At 50.2% G+C, this 17,009-nt stretch overlaps 1 protein-coding gene across 1 annotated transcript in view; it reads right to left on the bottom strand.

Moving 5' to 3' along the window:
• Positions 1-3,334: 3,334 nt before the first annotated feature.
• TADA2A (transcriptional adaptor 2A) overlaps positions 3,335-17,009 on the bottom strand; it is a 39,030-nt gene continuing 25,355 nt past the window's right edge. Inside the window, exons 10-15 of the mRNA XM_029082682.2 lie at positions 14,562-14,672; positions 13,323-13,394; positions 10,410-10,542; positions 8,620-8,663; positions 6,317-6,390; positions 3,335-4,189 (exon numbers count right to left, since the gene is read on the bottom strand). Of these exons, the coding sequence (XP_028938515.1) occupies positions 4,004-4,189; positions 6,317-6,390; positions 8,620-8,663; positions 10,410-10,542; positions 13,323-13,394; positions 14,562-14,672 (620 nt within the window). The 3' untranslated portion in view covers positions 3,335-4,003. The remainder of the gene's footprint in view (positions 4,190-6,316; positions 6,391-8,619; positions 8,664-10,409; positions 10,543-13,322; positions 13,395-14,561; positions 14,673-17,009) is intronic.

Raw genomic sequence — 17,009 nt, 5'->3', positions numbered from 1 at the left:
AGGTCAGTGACAAAGAAATAAGTCACATTCACAGCCCTCTGGGAGTTCAAGACAAGACATGTACCGAAAGATACAGTGCAAGGGAAACAAAAACCTGCTAGCCCTACGTTTTCCGTGGACGCTCAGTGGCTCGAGCTGAGAGCTTCACTATGTGATCGTTCCTTTTTTTTGGGGGGGGGGGGGGAGGTATTTAAGTGCTGACTATGCATTGAGCACTGGGGCAGATACAAATTAATAATTATTATTACAGTAATAACCATTTTACAGTTGAGAAAACCGAGGTAGAGAGGAAGTGAAGTGACTGGTCCACGGTCACACAGCAGGCAAGTGGCGGAGGCAGGATTAGAGCTCTGGTCCTCCGACTCCTTGACCCATCCTTTTTCCACTAGGTTATGCCGCTTTCCTGGGTTTTTTTAATGGTATTTGTTAAGCGCTGACTATGTGCCAGGCAGTGACTCCCGGGCCAGGGAGTCAGAAGGTCTTGGGTTCTAATCCCGGCTCTGCCACTTGTCTGCTGGGTGACCTTGGGCAAGTCACTTCACTTCTCTGGGCCTCAGTTACCGCATCTGTAAAATGGGAATTAAGACTGTGAGCCCCACGTGGAACAACGGGTTACCTTATATCTACCCCAGCGCTTAGAACAGTGCTTGGCATGTAGTAAGCGCTTAACAAATGCCGTATCTTGCAGCGCTTAGAACAGTGCTTGGCACATAGTAAGCGTTTAACAAATACCATCATTATTATTATTATTATTCAGCAAACACAACTCTTCAAGGACTTGTGAGGTGATACTATATTCCACTTTACGTCAATCAATTAATGGTATCTGTTGAGCCCTCACTACGTGCAGAGCACTGTACTAAGCACTTGGGAAAGAACAGTACAACAGAATGGGAAGTCGGTCTTCCTGCCCACAAAGAACTTTCAATCTGTAAGAAGGGAGGGGGTCCTAGTGGGGATAATGAGAACGGGAAAGGGTCATTTGAGGTCGCGTGTCATAGATCAGATAAATCCACCTCCCCCTCTAGACTGTAAACCCGTTGTGGGCAGGGAACGTGACTGCTAATTCTGTTGTACCGCGCTCCTCCAAGCGCTTAGTCCAGTGTTCTGCACGTAGTAAGCGCTAAATACCGCTGGGTGATTGATTGACCTTCTTCTAATTTCTGATCGGTACTTCTGCCATGAGCAATAAATAGGAGTTTCAGGAAGCCCTCTTTTTTTAAAAACGTTTTAGCCATATAGAAACCTCACAGATGCTGTATAAACACAAGATCATCTCACCCCTGCAAAATACAGTCAAGTCTCACTATAAAGCCATCTTCCCCATCAGATGTTTCAACGGTCATTCCTCTCCTCAACACCCCGAGTTTCCACATCAGTTTGACAACTGGTTTCAAAGTCTCCGTCGGATTTTCGTCCTCCTTCTCGTCTCCTGTTCTCTCGGCTGCTGGTTTAGTTCCAGCAAGGGGGATTTCTCTGTGGCACCCCTTCTCCCATTCCTGCCTCCACATCTTCCCTGTGTCAAGAACAGCTTTCCCCTTCATACGTAACAAGCCAAACGATCTCATCACTCGTAACGTACCACCTCCAGGAAGCCTTCCCCAATGAGAAGAAACCATTATCTCCTTATCTTCCCTCAAACCCCAGAAAACCAAGTAAAATAAAAACCAGAGGGAAAAGTCTAAGGGAACTTTTATATAAATGTTGTGGACATTTGAGAAAATACCGGGCTACGCGTATTCTTCCCCCTGCCCTCCTCTCCCACAGCCTATCAGACTTCATAGCCTACACTACCAGACGGTACAATGATCACCATTATTTTTTAATGAAGGATTACTAAAAACTGTTTTTCACACCCTGCACTTATGAAAGATCTTCAAGACCATCCCTCCTAAATCAGTATTTGGATCGGCGTGGGCTTTTGAACCTGTCTTGTGTTAACCCCCTCGTATCACAGAGGGAAAAAGGGAGGAGTGGTATTTGTGAAGTGCTCATTATATGTCAAGCGCTGTTCTAAACACTGAGGTAGGTTCATGACAATCAGGTCAGACATGGGGCTGGCTCACAGTCTAAGGGGTAGAGAGAGTAGGTATTTATTTAGTCCCCATTTTATAGATGATGAAATCGAGGCACAGAGAAGCGAAGTGACTTTCTTAACGTCCCCCAGCGGGCAAGTAGCGAGATCAGGATTAGAACCCGGGTCTCCTGACTCCTAGGCCTACGCTCTCCCTACTGGGACATTCTACTTTTAATCCCAAAGTGTATTCCCTCCAGGATACCCCCTCAGTAGTCGATCTCTGTCCAGCCTCTACTTTGATCTGCATTTAGCACAAAGGTTTTCTCTTCCAAAGCCTTTCCAGTCTAGTGACTTCTTTCTTCTCCCACCTTTAACGTCTTCGGGAAACATGATATATTTGCTTGGCATGTCGGCTGGGAGAAGTCACAAGCGTTTACCTCACAGGTCAAAAGGTCTGAGGAAGTGATTCTCCCATTCCCCAGCAATGCAGATCACTCTAATTGGATGCTTCGGTGGGTGTAGAAGTTTAAAGTATCAATCGTGTGGAGGGCTTGTTTCAGGCAGGCTCGGGAGATTAAAGCGCAGCTGTAACGTTCATCGTTCCCAGCGTTTCTGTACACAAAAGAGTGCAAGCGGAGGCATTTAGAGAGGGTTACAGTTTTGGCAGTTGGGGCTTGGTTTGTGCCTGGAAAGATGTTTGCTGGATTTCTGAAAGACAAGGGCGCCTGCGTGTGTGAATCAGCCCTCCACATATTAAATGAGATCTAATTTTCTTCCTCTCTCCATTCCATTTTATCACGAGCACCAACAGACTTTCTTGAACCGTTCCCAGTCTCGGTAGGAGGGAGGAGGATTTAATCTCCATTTTACAGTTGAGGAAACTGAGGTGCAGAGAAATTAAGTGACTTGCCCGAGCTCCCACGGCAAATGGAACATGTATAATTTTTTTTGGGGGGGGAGGTATCTGTTAAGTGCCTACTGGGTACCGAGCACTGTTCTGTGCGCTGAGGTAAACAGAAGTTTATCTGTTTGGACACAGTCCCTAGCCCATATCGGGCTCACAGTCTAGGTAGGAGGGAGGAGGATTTAATCTCCATTTTTCAGTTGAGGAAACTGAGGCGCAGAGAAGTTAAGTGACTTGCCCAAGGTCACACACACACGGAGGCTGGCGCTCAAGTCCCAAACTCAGGTGGTTTCAATACTACTCTCGGGGCCTCATTCCTTAGGTTTAATAATTCAGGATTATAGTACCTGTCCAGTGGAGGTAGGGGGTCGAGAGACTTCACCTTGTTAACAGCACTTCGGTTGACACTCGGACAAGTTTAATAGAAAAATTTTAATTCGTTAATTCTAAAAATAGCAGACAGCTGATAACGCCGGCCCACCTCCCAACGCTTTTACAGGACAGGCAAAGGGCAGCAGAGTTGACCACAGAGTGTGACAGAATATTTTCAGGACACGTAGTTTTCTCCTCCTCTTTCCCTGGGAGAATAAGCAGTTTCAGGTTATCCGCTTTAAAAAACACTTGGAAAGGCAGAGTTCTCTCAAGGTCCGCAGTAGTTTCTCTCTCCTCCCTTGAAAGGTCCACCGTTTTCCTGCGGCAAAGGTGCTGAGAAAACCCACCTTTCCCTTACCCGGCGGCAGAGCTAGGTTGCCGGGGCTAACGACGCTGTTCTATTTCTACCGACGCCGACGCGAGGTACGACGATTCTCGTCTTAGGTGCAAGAAGGGGTTGCGAACGAAGGCCCATTCACATTTACAGATAGCTTATCAGGCACACACGACTCTTTGCAGCAGTACACGGTAGCACGATACCGACAAGGGGGGTGTTTAGACAGCACAGTGGAGGAAAGTACACGTTACTTGGACTTGGTGGAAAAAAAAAGAGATTAAAACCAAAGCTCGCCGGAACCCTCCAGTCACCAACATTCGAGGCTTCCGACCTCTATCCCGTGTCACGCGCTTCCTGCCTGGGCTCCAAAGACTCAGGCTTTGGTGATGTATCCTTCCCGGATAAGGAAGTCATAGATCTTTCGTGTTTTGTTCACATCTATCTTGATCAGTGCTCTCGCCTGGGCCAGCCTCAAGCCTCCTTGCTTGTTACACTCGTTCATCAGAGCAGATTTGTATTCTAAGTAGGCTCCGGGGACCAACCGAACCATCTGACAGAGCTGGAAGACATGGCAAATTTAACGAACGTTAACGTCTGTCATTCAGAGTTTTCCCCCACAGGTATTGCCAAAAGAGAGAAAAAGAAACGTGCGACTTCAGTCCAAAGGTATTCACAGGGGAGGGGCCGGGTCACCCAACCACATTCCATTGGAGAAAGCCATCCCTGAAGACAGGGCCGGCCCCAGGAGAATCCTCAGCGCGTGACAGCTGGTTTCCGCTCTCAGCCTTTGCCACTGGACAAAAGCGTTTGTTCCCCGAGGGCTCGGTGGCTCCCTCAGAGGAAAAATCCACCCGGGGAGGGACGGCGTCCCTTAAAAAACAGATTTCTCGGCCAGCTGCTGTGGCAGGCCAAAGCAGCAGAGTATGTAATCGTTCTCAGTCAAGTGGAACGCGTGTAATTTTTTTAATGGTATCTGCTAAGTGCTTACCGTGTATCACGCACTGTTCTGTGCGCTGAGGTAAACACAAGTTTTTCTGTTTGGGCACAGTCCCTATCCCAGTCTAGGTAAGAGGGAGGAGGATTTAATCCTCCATTTTACAGTTGAGGAAACTGAGGCGCGGAGAAGTGAAGTGACTTGCCCAAGGTCCCACAGCTGTGTGACTCTGGGCAAGTCACTTCACTTCTCTGTGCCTCAGTTACCTCATCTGTAAAATGGGGATGAAGACTGCGAGCCTCATGTGGGACGACCTGATGACCCCGTATCTACCCCAGCGCTTAGAACAGCGCTCTGCACAGAGTAAGCGCTTAACAAATACCAACATTATTATTATTATTATTATTATTAATTGGCGGAGCCGGGATGAGCACCCAGGTCCCCTGACTCCCAGGTCCGTGCTCTTTCCACTAGGCCACGCCGCTTCCTGCTTCGTGGTTGCTTTCTACTTAGGATAGGGAGTCGTGTGGGCTTATAATGTAACTGGTTGGAAGTTAGTTAGTAGTAGTATTTGTATTTGTTAAGCGCTTACTATGTGCAGAGCCCTGTTCTAAGCGCTGGGGTAGACACAAGGGAATCAGGTTGTCCCGCGTGGGGCTCACAGTCTTCATCCCCATTTTACAGAGGAGGGAACCGAGGCACAGAGAAGTGAAGTGACTGGCCCGAAGTCACACAGCTGCCAAGGTGGTTAGCGGAGCCTGTGCTTCCAGTGGATCTAGGAGGCGGCCTCAACCCCAAGGAACCTGTCCTTGACCCGCAGTCGGAGCTTGTGCCACGGAGGGATGCGCCTTAAAATTCTGCACGTGCCATTCCGGGACCTCCTGCTACGAGGCTTCTCCTAGCAAGAGTCAGACCAGTCCTTTGCCTTTATTCTCCCCGACCAAGAAAGAAGTTCCACCGTCTGGCCCGCTACCATAGTCTGATCTGGCAAACGACGCGCGTTCTCAGGCTTTTAAGAGATGCCCCGGGGGATGGCTCGATCCATAATAATAATAATCGGGGTATTTGTTAAGAGCTGACTGTGCGTCAAGCACTGTTCTAAGGGCTAGGGCAGATCCAGGACGAGCGGGTTGGACACAGCCCCCGCCCCAGAAGGGGCTCACAGTCTGAGCACGCTGGCGAATGAGTAGTTAGACCTCATTTTCCAGATGAGGGAACTGAGGCGCAGAGAAGCGACTTGCCCCAAGTCACACAGCGGGCAAGTGACAGAGTCGGCATTAGAACCCAGATCCTCGGACTCCATGCCCGTGCTCTTTTCGCAAGGCCACGCTGCTTCTCTTTTACTAAATCCCTCCCTTTCGCGACACGAGGGAGAGTCCAAGGACCACTTTTCTGATGTGCTACTCTCCCAAGCGCTCAGTACAGCGCTGGGCACTCAGTGAGCCCTCGATAAATACGATCGACTGACTTTTGCAGAGGAGCGTACTTATCCCCCGAAGAGAGAGTATTAAAGATTCCTTTGCCCGCGCCCTGGGCAATAAGATTAGGAGTAGGCTGTTTTCTTACCGCTCTCTGCCCGCCCGCTGAAAGACACTGCCACTCGGCAACCTCTGGCGAGGTTCAGGCTGTGTCGCTCGAACGTTTCACGGGTGGAAATGAGTTAGCTGCCCCTGACCCTTAGGGATAACCTTCTGATCACCCCGTTGTAATCTCCGTTCTTTTTCTTTTCCCCCTCCCCTCTCTTTTCGTTACCTCTTTTTCCTTCTCGTTCAGCTTCTCTGTGCCAGGGAGGCCCGTGAGGTTCAGGGGCGGTGCACTCCGTCTGCCTGCAGCCACAGAAAAAGGACAAAGCGAGGGAGATGGCGATCAGCTAGTCGTAATAACTGAGGTATCTGTTACGCGCTTACGGTGTGCCAGGCACTGTACCGAGCGCCGGGGTGGATACAACACAGTCCCTGTTCCGTGCGGAGCTCACGGTCTCAACTCCAGATGAGGTAACTGGGGCACAGAGAATAATAATAATTGTGGTATTTGTTAAGCGCTTACTGTGTCCTTACTCCGTGATTTTTCGGAGCCGCTAGGACCGGATGACGTTTAGAACGAAGAACGCTAATTCTCCTCTCCAAACTGGTCAACGAGAAATGTCACAGATGAAAGACCACGAAAATGCAGCAGTCGGGTATCCGGTATCCAAGGTATCCGGTTTCTACAGGGCCAGAATCAGATGTTCTTCGCCAAGCCATACGTGTTCTCTCTCTTTTCTGTCCCACCCCCCCCAGATGGATGTCTGGCAGCTATAAATGCCAGGTCAGCGACTCAGCCGTGGGGCTTGTCTGAGAGGGGAAGAAAAAAAAATCCATCTGATTTATTCCAACAACCCCCATCGGGGGAGGAGGGAGGCCTGCCGCTTCTTAATCGACTACATTCCAGTCGGTTGTGCTGCCTCCCGGTCAGAGCGGCCAGCTGGCTACACTGCCCGTCCCGCATCTTGAAAGTGAGTTCGTTGTGGGCAGGGAATGTGTCCGTTGGTTGTTATGCCGTCCTCTCCCAAGAGCTCGGTGCAGTGCTCTGCACACGCGGTAAGCGGCTCGGTGAATAGGCTTGACCGAATGAACGGTAGCCATTTCTCACGGGTTGAACGCACCGTGAAAAGCAGCCAAGGGGAACACCGCCTCCGGGGAGGAGACGGTCCTTTCAACAATCCCCGCCGAGCCGCTAGTAGCACGCCAACGTGGCCACAGACCGGGCGTCGTTTGTCTTTGGGTTCAAGGGTGGCCGCTGGGCCGGTGCGAGTACAGTCCGTGCCCCCGTAACGAGGGGGATCGTGGGCTTGTGGAACCCAGCGTTAGGGAAAATCCTCAGGTCAGGCCTCATCCCGTTTCTGATGATAATAATAATGATGGTATTTGTTAAGCGCTTGCTACGTGCCAAGCACTGTTCTAAGCGCCGGAGTAGATACGAGGTTATCGGGTTGTCCCAGGTGGGGCTCACGGTCTTAATCCCCATTTTACAGATGAGGTAACTGAGGCACAGAGAAGCCAAGTGACTTGCCCAAAGTCACAGAGCTGACAAGTAGCAGAGCCGGGATTAGAACCCCATGACCTCTGACTCCCGAGCCCGGACTCTCGCCACTAAGCCACGCCGCTTTTCTAAAACACGCTTGTTCTCTAAAGAAGCTGCTTCTGCTTCTGATGAGCCCAACCATCCCTGCCTTCAACCGCATCGCGCTCTATGTGGGCAAATGGAGGGCACTGATTTAATCGTTGTTATTATTACTATTAATAATGATGATACTTGTGGTATTGGTTAAGCGCTTACTATGTGCCAGGCACTGTACTAAGCCCTAGGGCAGATACAAGCCAATCGGGCTGGATCCAGTCCCAAATGGGGATCACAGTCTTAATCCCCATTTGCCAGATGAGGGAACTGAGGCACAGAGAAGTGAAGTCACTTGCCCAAGGTCACACAGCAGACGAGTGGCAGAGCCGGGATTAGAACCCAGGGGCTCCTGCCTCCCAGGCCCGTGCTCTATCCAGGAGGCCTGTCGACGGTTCTCTCCAAGACATGTAGCGAAGACGTGTTCCGGAAGAACTGGCTGTTTTTTTTTAATGTCACTTACTTAAATGCATAAAAGCTGCCAGTTTAATAGCAGCAATGAGGCACGATAACCCTGAATTCCAGGGCAGTTCATCGGACCAGAAGGTCACTTCGCCACTCAATAAAAGTGCCTCCGAGAAAACTAGACTAAATGCAAAGGCAAGACTGTCCCGCTCAGCGAGTTACTTGTGCATATAGAGTTGATGAATCCTACGAACACGAGCGAGGCATCCGGGTGGTGTCCTTCGGTTTTCACGTTCCGAGCCGTTACTCCGTACGCTATCTCTCTGCCCGGGCACAAGAACAGAGGGTGCTCACGGCTAATCTGTCGGGCTCTGGCCGTGCCCCCGAAGGAAAGGCCGATCTCCATCTTCCCGCCCCGCCGAGATCGCTCCACTCCCACCCAGGATAGTTTTAATCCCTTGGCAAGTGGCGTTTCGACCCGGCAAGATAATCACCTGAATTTGAAGCCACTGGCATTGAAGAACTCAAACCAGAATCGCTGCAAGGGAAGAAGAGGATTGTAAAGTCGTGTTAATAATAATAAGGATAATAATAAGGGTAACTGTGGTATTTGTAAAGCGCCTTCTAATAATAACGATGGCATCTGTTAAGCCCTTACTACGTGCCAAGCGCTGCCTTAGGCGCTGGGGAGGATACAGGGTGATCACGTTGTCCCGAGTGGGGCTCGCAGTCTTGATGGCCATTTGACAGTTGAGGTGACTGAGGCGCGGAGAAGTGAAGTGATTTGCCCAAAGTCACCCAGCTGACAAGTGGTGGAACCGGGACTGGAACCCACCACCTCTGACTCCCCGGCCCGTGCTCTCTCCACCGAGCCTACACCTAAGTTCTCTTCACCCTTTTCTCCCCAGCTGGCATTCTCTGCTCCTCCCATGCTCACCTAACTGCGCCCCGCTCTTCAGTCGCCCATCTCCGACCTCTGACACATACCGTTCCCCCAGCCCGGAGGTTCCTCCCCCACCCAACCTGCCAGATCTCAGCCCACCCTATCCTCAAAACCCTCTTAAAATCCCACCTCCACCCTAATTAACTCCCTGTTTAATTCCCAACTCCCTGAGTCGTCTCAACCCTAGCACTTGCTGTATTTATACCCTTCCTCCAGTACTTAGGTATATTCAGCTCTTCATTCTGATATTTCGGAAACGGGGCGTGGGGCCTAGTGGATAGAACAAGGGCCCGGGATTCAGAAGGACCTGGGTTCTACGCCCAGCCCCGCTCCTTGTCTGCTGCGTGACCCTGGGCAAGTCACTTCACTTCTCTGTGCCTCAGTTACCTCATCTGGAAAACGGGGATTAAGACCGTCAGCTCCACGTGGGATTGGGACTGTGTCCAACCTGATTAGCCTGTCTCTCCCCGAGTACTTAGAACAGTGCTTGACACCTAGCTTAATAAATGATTATTATTACTATTATCCCCACCAAACCTCTATCCCTATCTGATCCTCGTTTCCTTACTGCCGTTCCCAGTAGTAGATATTTTCTATGTCCGTCGCCGCCGTTAGATTGCGAGCTCCCTGGGTGCAGGGAAAGTGTGAGGTTTGCTTCTATAGTACTCTCCCGAGGACTTGGTAGGGCTTGTTGGACTCAGAAGGGGCTCAATAAATGCCATCACTACTCCTTGGTAATAATAATGTTGGTATTTGTTAAGCGCTTACTATGTGCAGAGCAAGCACTGTTCTAAGCGCTGGGGGAGATACAGGGTAATCGGGTTGTCCCACGTGAGGCTCACAGTCTTAATCCCCGTTTTATAGGTGAGGTCACCGAGGCGCAGAGAAGTTAAGTGACCGGCCCACAGTCACACAGCCGACCAGGGGCAGAGCTGGGATTCGAACCCACGAGCTCTGACTCCCAAGCCCGGGCTCTTCCCCCTGAGCCAGGCTACTGAGTAAATAGCAGCAACCCTCAGAAGCTCCACGAGGCCATGTCTACGATACCAGTGTAATGTATTCTCCCAACCACTTAGTACAGTGCTCTGCACACCCTAGGTGCTCAGTAAATACCACCGATCGAGAGAACTCGCTTCTGTTTACCCGAACTGCTCGTGAACCTCTGGCTTCCATGACGGCGACTGAGTGAACGTCCTGGAGCCGTTAAGGGTAAATCCGCCTTTGGATTCGGGAATGCTGCGGCGACTCTCAGTAAGTCTGCCGTACAATGTCCGTATCCCTGGGCTTTGAGTTCTAGGATCAAGAGCGCTCTAGGGGGAAGCACGATTACCCCAGTCGTACATGTCGGCTTGCCGCCGGAGCCACTGTTGACAGGCACTGCTGTCCTGAATGTAGTGGAGGACCTCAGACAGCATCGTCCGTTTCAAGCGCTCTTCCTCTCGGCTCTTCTTGAGGTGATCGTACGTCCTGGCGCCTGGGTGAGACGGAGACGGCGTGAGGGCATCGACCGCGTTCGTAAAGCTGACCGAGTTACTCAAAATCGACTCGGTGGCCACCTTTCTCTAGCGCACCTATTTTCCGTGAATCGGTGGTATTTATTGAGCGCTTACTGGATGCAGGGCCGTGTGCTAAGTGCTCTCTAGATTTTAAAGGGCGCTAAAAATAATAATGACGCAATTTGCTAAGCACTTACTACGTGCCGGGCACTGAACTAAGCGCTGGGGTGGATACAAGTCAGTCACTGGGCTCAGAGATAGCGTTAATTTAATTGCGGTATTTGTTAAGCCCTTACTATGTGCCAGGCACTGTACTAAAAGCTGGGGTGGATACAAGTAAATCGGGTTGAACGCAGCCCCTGGCCCACATGGGGCTCGCAGTCTCGATCCCCATTTTCCAGATGAGGTAACTGAGGCTCAGAGAAGTGAAGTGACTTCCCCAAGGTCACACAGTAGATTAGAACCCATGACCTTCTGATTCCCGGGCCCGTGCTCCATCCACTAGACCACGATGCCTATCCACTGGACTCTGAACCGCCCAGCTGAAACGGAGGGAGCCTGAAAATGTTCCTTTGGCTACGACGTTCTGAGAGTCTTATCGTGCCCATTTAGGTTCTATTTCTGTTTCACCCCGTCCGATGTGTCCGTCCCCCCCCTCAGGATCGAACCTGGAGAGTTTCCAGTACCCTTCCGGTCTCGGATATGGGAGGGAGAGTCGAGCGGAGGCCTACCCATTCCATTCCTAGCTAGGGAGTGGGAGGCAATCCGCTACAAGTCAAAATTCAGCTGCGCTGGGCAGCAGCGGCACGGGAGAGAGCCGAGGGCGGGGACTCGGAGAGACTGTGCGTAAGAAGGCAATGGTCAATCGCTTCTGTATTTTCTAACCAAAAAAACTCTACGGATCCACTACCAGAACGACTGCAGATGGAGGCGGAAGGTTCTGGGAGAGACGTCCACCGAGTCGTTGTGGGCCGGAGACAACTCGACAGCATAAGACAGTAGATCTGTCACCAACGCGCCCCGAGGTCTAGTGGATAGAGCACGGGCCTGGGAGTCAGAAGGTCGTGGGTTCTAATCCCGACTCGGCCACTCGCCTGCTGTGTGACGTTGGGCAAATCACTTAATTTCCCTGTGCCTCAGTTACCTCATCTGTAAAATGGAGATTACGACCGTGAGCCCCATATGGGACAGGGACTACGTCCAACCCGATTACCTTGTATCTATCCCAGCACTTAGAACAGTGCCTGGCGTAATTAATTAATTCTGTCCCTGAGCCCGGCGACTGCCTGACTCCGAAACCAGACGGGGACAGGGGATGGAGATCAGAAGTCTTGAATGGGGAACCTACTGAGGTTCTGATGAGCTTGTTTTAAACTCCTTTTTTCATCGAGTTTACCCTGCTCCCTGCTACGCTCCTTCGGCTTGGATACGCATTATACGCTGCTACTGAGACCGCCACTTCTAATGTACAAAATAGGGGCCGGCCCAAAGGGTTTCCCGATGGAGTGCCATTTGCAGGGAGGGAAAGAGAGGAAGCAGAGAGGGAGTCTGAGACAGGTGGAGTCCGTGCTTGCTCTCGTGGCCGTGGCAAGTCCCTCTCTACGTGGGGCGGGGGTCCGTCAGAAGCCCCTCCCTTTCCTGGACTAAACTGGGACCATCTTAAAGAGGGGGATACTTACCCTCGTACCACCTGATCCCGGGCCTGCATCCGAATAAGTTACTAACAGGTAGAAAGCGTAATCTTTTTCTACCGGTTAGAATGTGTCCACCAACTCTGTCGTATTGTATCCTCCCAAGTTCTTAGTACGGTGCTGTGCGCACAGTAGGCGCTCAATCCCACCGACTGACCGATCGAACGACTGACTAAAACCACTGGTGACCAGCCCTGGATAGCAGTTTTAGTTTCCAGACTGATGGAAACTAGACCGTCAGCTCACTGTGGCCAGGGAATTTGTGCTCTCCCAAGCGCTTAGTACAGTGTTCTGCACACAGTCAGCGCTCCATAAATACGATCGAATGAATTAGTGAATGAGGGAGGGTGGAAAGATGAAGGGGTATTTACGTATTGCGGCTACAGAGACTGTCTGATACATGAAGATTCCACGTGAATCAATCAATGGTATTTATTGTGCGCTTACTATCTGCAGAGCACTGCGCTAAGCATAGGATAGGCATTTTCTGCGGGTGGAGGAAAAGCCTTCGAAGGAGATTCCATCCAGAACAATAACCAGTAGACGTGAGGAGAAAAATTGAACCGATGGCCGAGATTTTCCCTTCTAATCCCTCTGAATCTTGTTTTCGTGTGGTCAGTGGAATTTGGAGGACCCTAAACTAATAAAAGCCGGGAGAATGAAGAACGTTGGCTCTGCGCTGCAAAGAACGAGGTCTCACTGGAAGCGGCATCGCCTCAGTTTCAGACGGGGACTCTTTCTTTCTTTGGGCTTTGACTTTTTCCCTTCTCGACCACAAATTCTAGACTGTAAGCGCCTTGTGGGCAGGCAGCGGGTCTATATCAACTCTAATATACTGTGTTTTCCTAAACGCTTAGTACAGTGCTCTGCACGCAGTAAGTGCTCAGTAAATCCCATTGATTGCTCCTTTGGGTAATGGAAATTTGTCTGGAAGTGAGAAAAGGCGCTTTCGGTCCAAGTGAAATATCTGGAAAACAGAATTCTTACTAGAGCACCCTATTTCCTGTAGCCATGTGACGCCGGGCCTTCCGGAAAATGGAACCGCATATCAGCTAGTGAGTACTTACTGCAGAAATTGGTGATCCCCGCTGTTCTGTATTCCTGGAGTCGCTTGATTTCCCTCCGGAGTTCAAACTCCACTGTTTCCCCATGTAAAAATAAGGAACACAAAAAGAAACTACTTTCAGTAGCTACCGTGGAGGGTAACTTTGCTGGTGAAAACTCCTCATCTGCTTCTACAGTAATAGGTCGGGGAATCCTGTTTGGGCAATCACCCTTACTGCCATCCCTTCCCAACCCTGGCAGTTTGAACCAGCTGCCACTGCCAGGGGCTGAGGGAATCCATTTCTAGGGGCGGATCAGAGCCATCGACTGGAATAACTCTTGTGAGCGGCCACGGGTACGAGCCAGGGAGATCAATCTGAATCACAACCACACTTCCCTCTCCCACTAACCACACCGCCACTTAGCTGTTGTAAAGCCTTTCACCTCTGAGCCTTGTCTCTAAGGTGCCTCTCGGCTGATGTGGCTCTCCTATTACAGGACCACAAAATGATGATTTTTTTTAAAAAACATAATCCAGTGCCGATGCCTGATCAGGAGTTAAGCATTTCTGTACAACTTCCTTGTACGAGAACACAAGAACTCTTTGTTTCCCAAAAAACAAATACTCCCGCCTGCTCGGGCGCGACCTGTGAGGTGGCCCAAGGCCGGTGGTTCGGTAACGGGATACTCCGCACGGCGGCTATAAGAATAGCTGTATTGGAGCTGCCCGCTCAGTTTCGGCTCACGTTAGAGACCCCCGGACTTTAGGCAGACAGAATGTTTAAGTCACGAGGCAGAGTCTCATCGAAGCATCTCGAAGGCAAGATGTCTTCCCGGAAGCCGGACTCTGTGTTCCTAGGCTGGTACACCAGTTTTATAGCCCAGCAATAAATCAGAGATTTGACACCGTCAGGGACTTTTCTCACTACGGACACTCTGCTCTTCCTGGGCCGGGTGTCCGACAGCAGGTAAATCAGAATGGGAAGTGGCAGGCATGACCCATCCGACTCCAATCCCCTGAAAAAACAAGTTGTCTCAAGAACGTCTCAAGAAGAGCCACTTCTCCCCTCCCAGCCTCACGGGGTTCATAGCTAAAACATTACCTCCCAGCGATCACGGGGAGTTTGGAAGATGGAAACATCTATTTGCAGAAGCCGACTTCGGCTAACAAACACACAAACGCCTCACCCATTTACACACACACACACACACACACACACACGCACGGAGAAACATCTTCTCGGCGCTCAAAAGCTACCCACGGGCATGACTTTCAATGAATTTGTCGTGCTCCACTGGTCCAACGATCCTTGCAAATCGCCTCATTGTTTCGTAAAGGTCTTGGACCTCTTTGGGATACCTCCGCTCCAGAACTACAGGGGGAACAGGAAGATAATTCATCACCTCAAAACATTGGGAAGGGGAGGGGAGGGGGGTAGGGAAAACGGCTAGTAGCATCTCTAACTTCCCATACCACGTTCACCCGTGACGAGGAAACAAACAGGAAGAGTCAGGAGTATAAAACACTAATCATTCTGATAACATCCACCCCACAACTATCACGAAGCGATGCTATCACCCTGGAGCTTCCTTAGGATCGTCGTCTTGCCTCCGTTTGGACCCGCCACTGCAGAAATTAGGAAATTCATCCAAGGGCAAAGTTTGGATTCTCTGGGGCACAGCTGTGCACACTTGGGTAACCCAAGCTCGTGGAAACTTTTTTTTCCTGAAGTCAAAATAGTTCGACCGTTCTCAAACTAGAGAAGGTTTCTGCTTTCTCGTTCATCTCATCCAAAATCATATCCAAACCTATATTCTTTGGAGAGACGTTCACTTTGTCCCTTAGGTCATATGACACGCTGTCATTCTGTACAGGAAATAAGACAGGGTAACTTAACTGTCATCCCCAAGGAAGCTATCGTTTGAGTTATCGAGCAGATGAAATACGTGTTCCTTGTGGTTCAGGTCAGTGACTTAAGGAGCCATTTCTGACCAACCACCTTCGGTGAGAAGCTGCAAGCTAGGACCTGAGAAGCCGCGGAGCCTCGTGGAAAGAGTCCGGGCCTGGGGGTCAGAAGGATCTAGGTTCTCCCCCCAGCTCCACCACTTGTCTGCTGGGTGACCTCGGGCAAATCCCTTCATTTCTCTGGGCCTCAGTTACATTAATCTGTAAAATGGGGAGGAAGACTGGGAGCCCCATGTGGGACAGGGACTGTGTCCAACTCGATTACCTGGTATCTACCCTACTTGTGTTTTGCTGTCTGTCTCCCCCTTTTAGACTGTGAGCCCGTTGTTGGGCAGGGATTGTCTTTATCTGTTGATTGTCATTCCAAGCGCTTAGGACAGTGCTCTGCACACAGTAAGCGCTCAACTGATACGACTGAATGAATGAGTGCAGTGCCGGGGCACAGAGTAAGAGCTTAACAAAGACCACGATTATTATTATTATTATTAGGAGGATAACAAAGGAGACAAAGGGAGGCATAGGGCTGTATTTGCAGGGTGATAAACCTACCCTAGGCCTCTACAGTTTAGCCACATGTGTCACGTTACTTGTATTGGGAATTTTTTTAAGGTATTTGTTTAGCGCTTATTATGTGCCAGGCACTGGACTAAGCGCTGGAGTAGACTGAAGCTAATCAGGATGGACACAGTCCCCATCCCACACGGGGCTCACAGTCTTAATCCCCATTTTACAGAAAAGGTGACTGAGACACAGAGAAGTGAAGCGACTTGCCCAAGGTCACACAGCAGACAATTGGCGGAGCCGGGATTAGAATCCAGGTCCTTCTGACGCCCAGGCCTGTGCTTTATCTGCTAGGCCGTGCTGCTTCTCACTGTCTTGCTTCCCCAGTTGTTGAAATTAGACTGTGAGCCCCAGGTGGGACAGGGACTGTGTCCAACCTGATGAATTACGTCTATTCTAGCACTTAGAACAGTGCTTGACACACAGTAAGCGCTTAACAAATGCCATTTAGGAAAAAAAACAACCACCACGATAGAGGTATCGGCTCAGCTGCAATCTAAGGGAAAGTTAACTTTAAATTCCTCTGGGATTCCCAGCAAGATATCGTCAGTGCCTTTAAATGTAAGGGGTCGTTCTGATCCTCAGTTTAAAACAAAGAGGATGAACAAGTCTGCAAAGGAATAGCTCTTTCATTATTATTATTTTTTTTAAACTTTTATCAACAGTATGATGAGCCCCATCATCCTTTTCTGAACAAATTACAGAGGGGATAAAAGTGCTGCTTTTCCAGTACGGTCATTTTTCACTGAACCACGCGGGACCGGGACTTCTTCTGACCCATGTTAATCATCACCCACCGCAGAAAATTTCAGCAGGTCCCAAGGTAAGTCCAACTCTTACACCATAATGAACCGATCTGCATTATCAAATAGAACATTAAGGGTCCCTGTGTAGAGAAGCAGCGTGGCTCAGTGGAAAGAGCCCGGGCTTGGGAGTCAGAGGCCATGGGTTCGAATCCCCGCTCTGCCACTTGTCAGCTGTGGGACTGTGGGCAAGTCACTTCACTTCTCTGGGCCTCAGTTACCTCATCTGTAAAGTGGGGATTAAGACTGTGAGCCTCATGTGGGACAACCTGATTACCCTGTATACCCCAGCGTTTAGAACAGTGCTCTGCACACAGTAAGCGCTTAACCAATACCAACATTATTATTATTATTATTAGATGGCGTCCTCCCCCTTTCCG

This window comes from Ornithorhynchus anatinus, chromosome 17 (genome assembly GCF_004115215.2).
Source record: "Ornithorhynchus anatinus isolate Pmale09 chromosome 17, mOrnAna1.pri.v4, whole genome shotgun sequence".
NCBI classification, from domain to species: Eukaryota; Metazoa; Chordata; class Mammalia; order Monotremata; family Ornithorhynchidae; genus Ornithorhynchus; species Ornithorhynchus anatinus.
The sequence above is the reverse complement of the archived record's forward strand: the minus strand, read 5'-3'. Positions and strand labels throughout refer to the sequence as shown.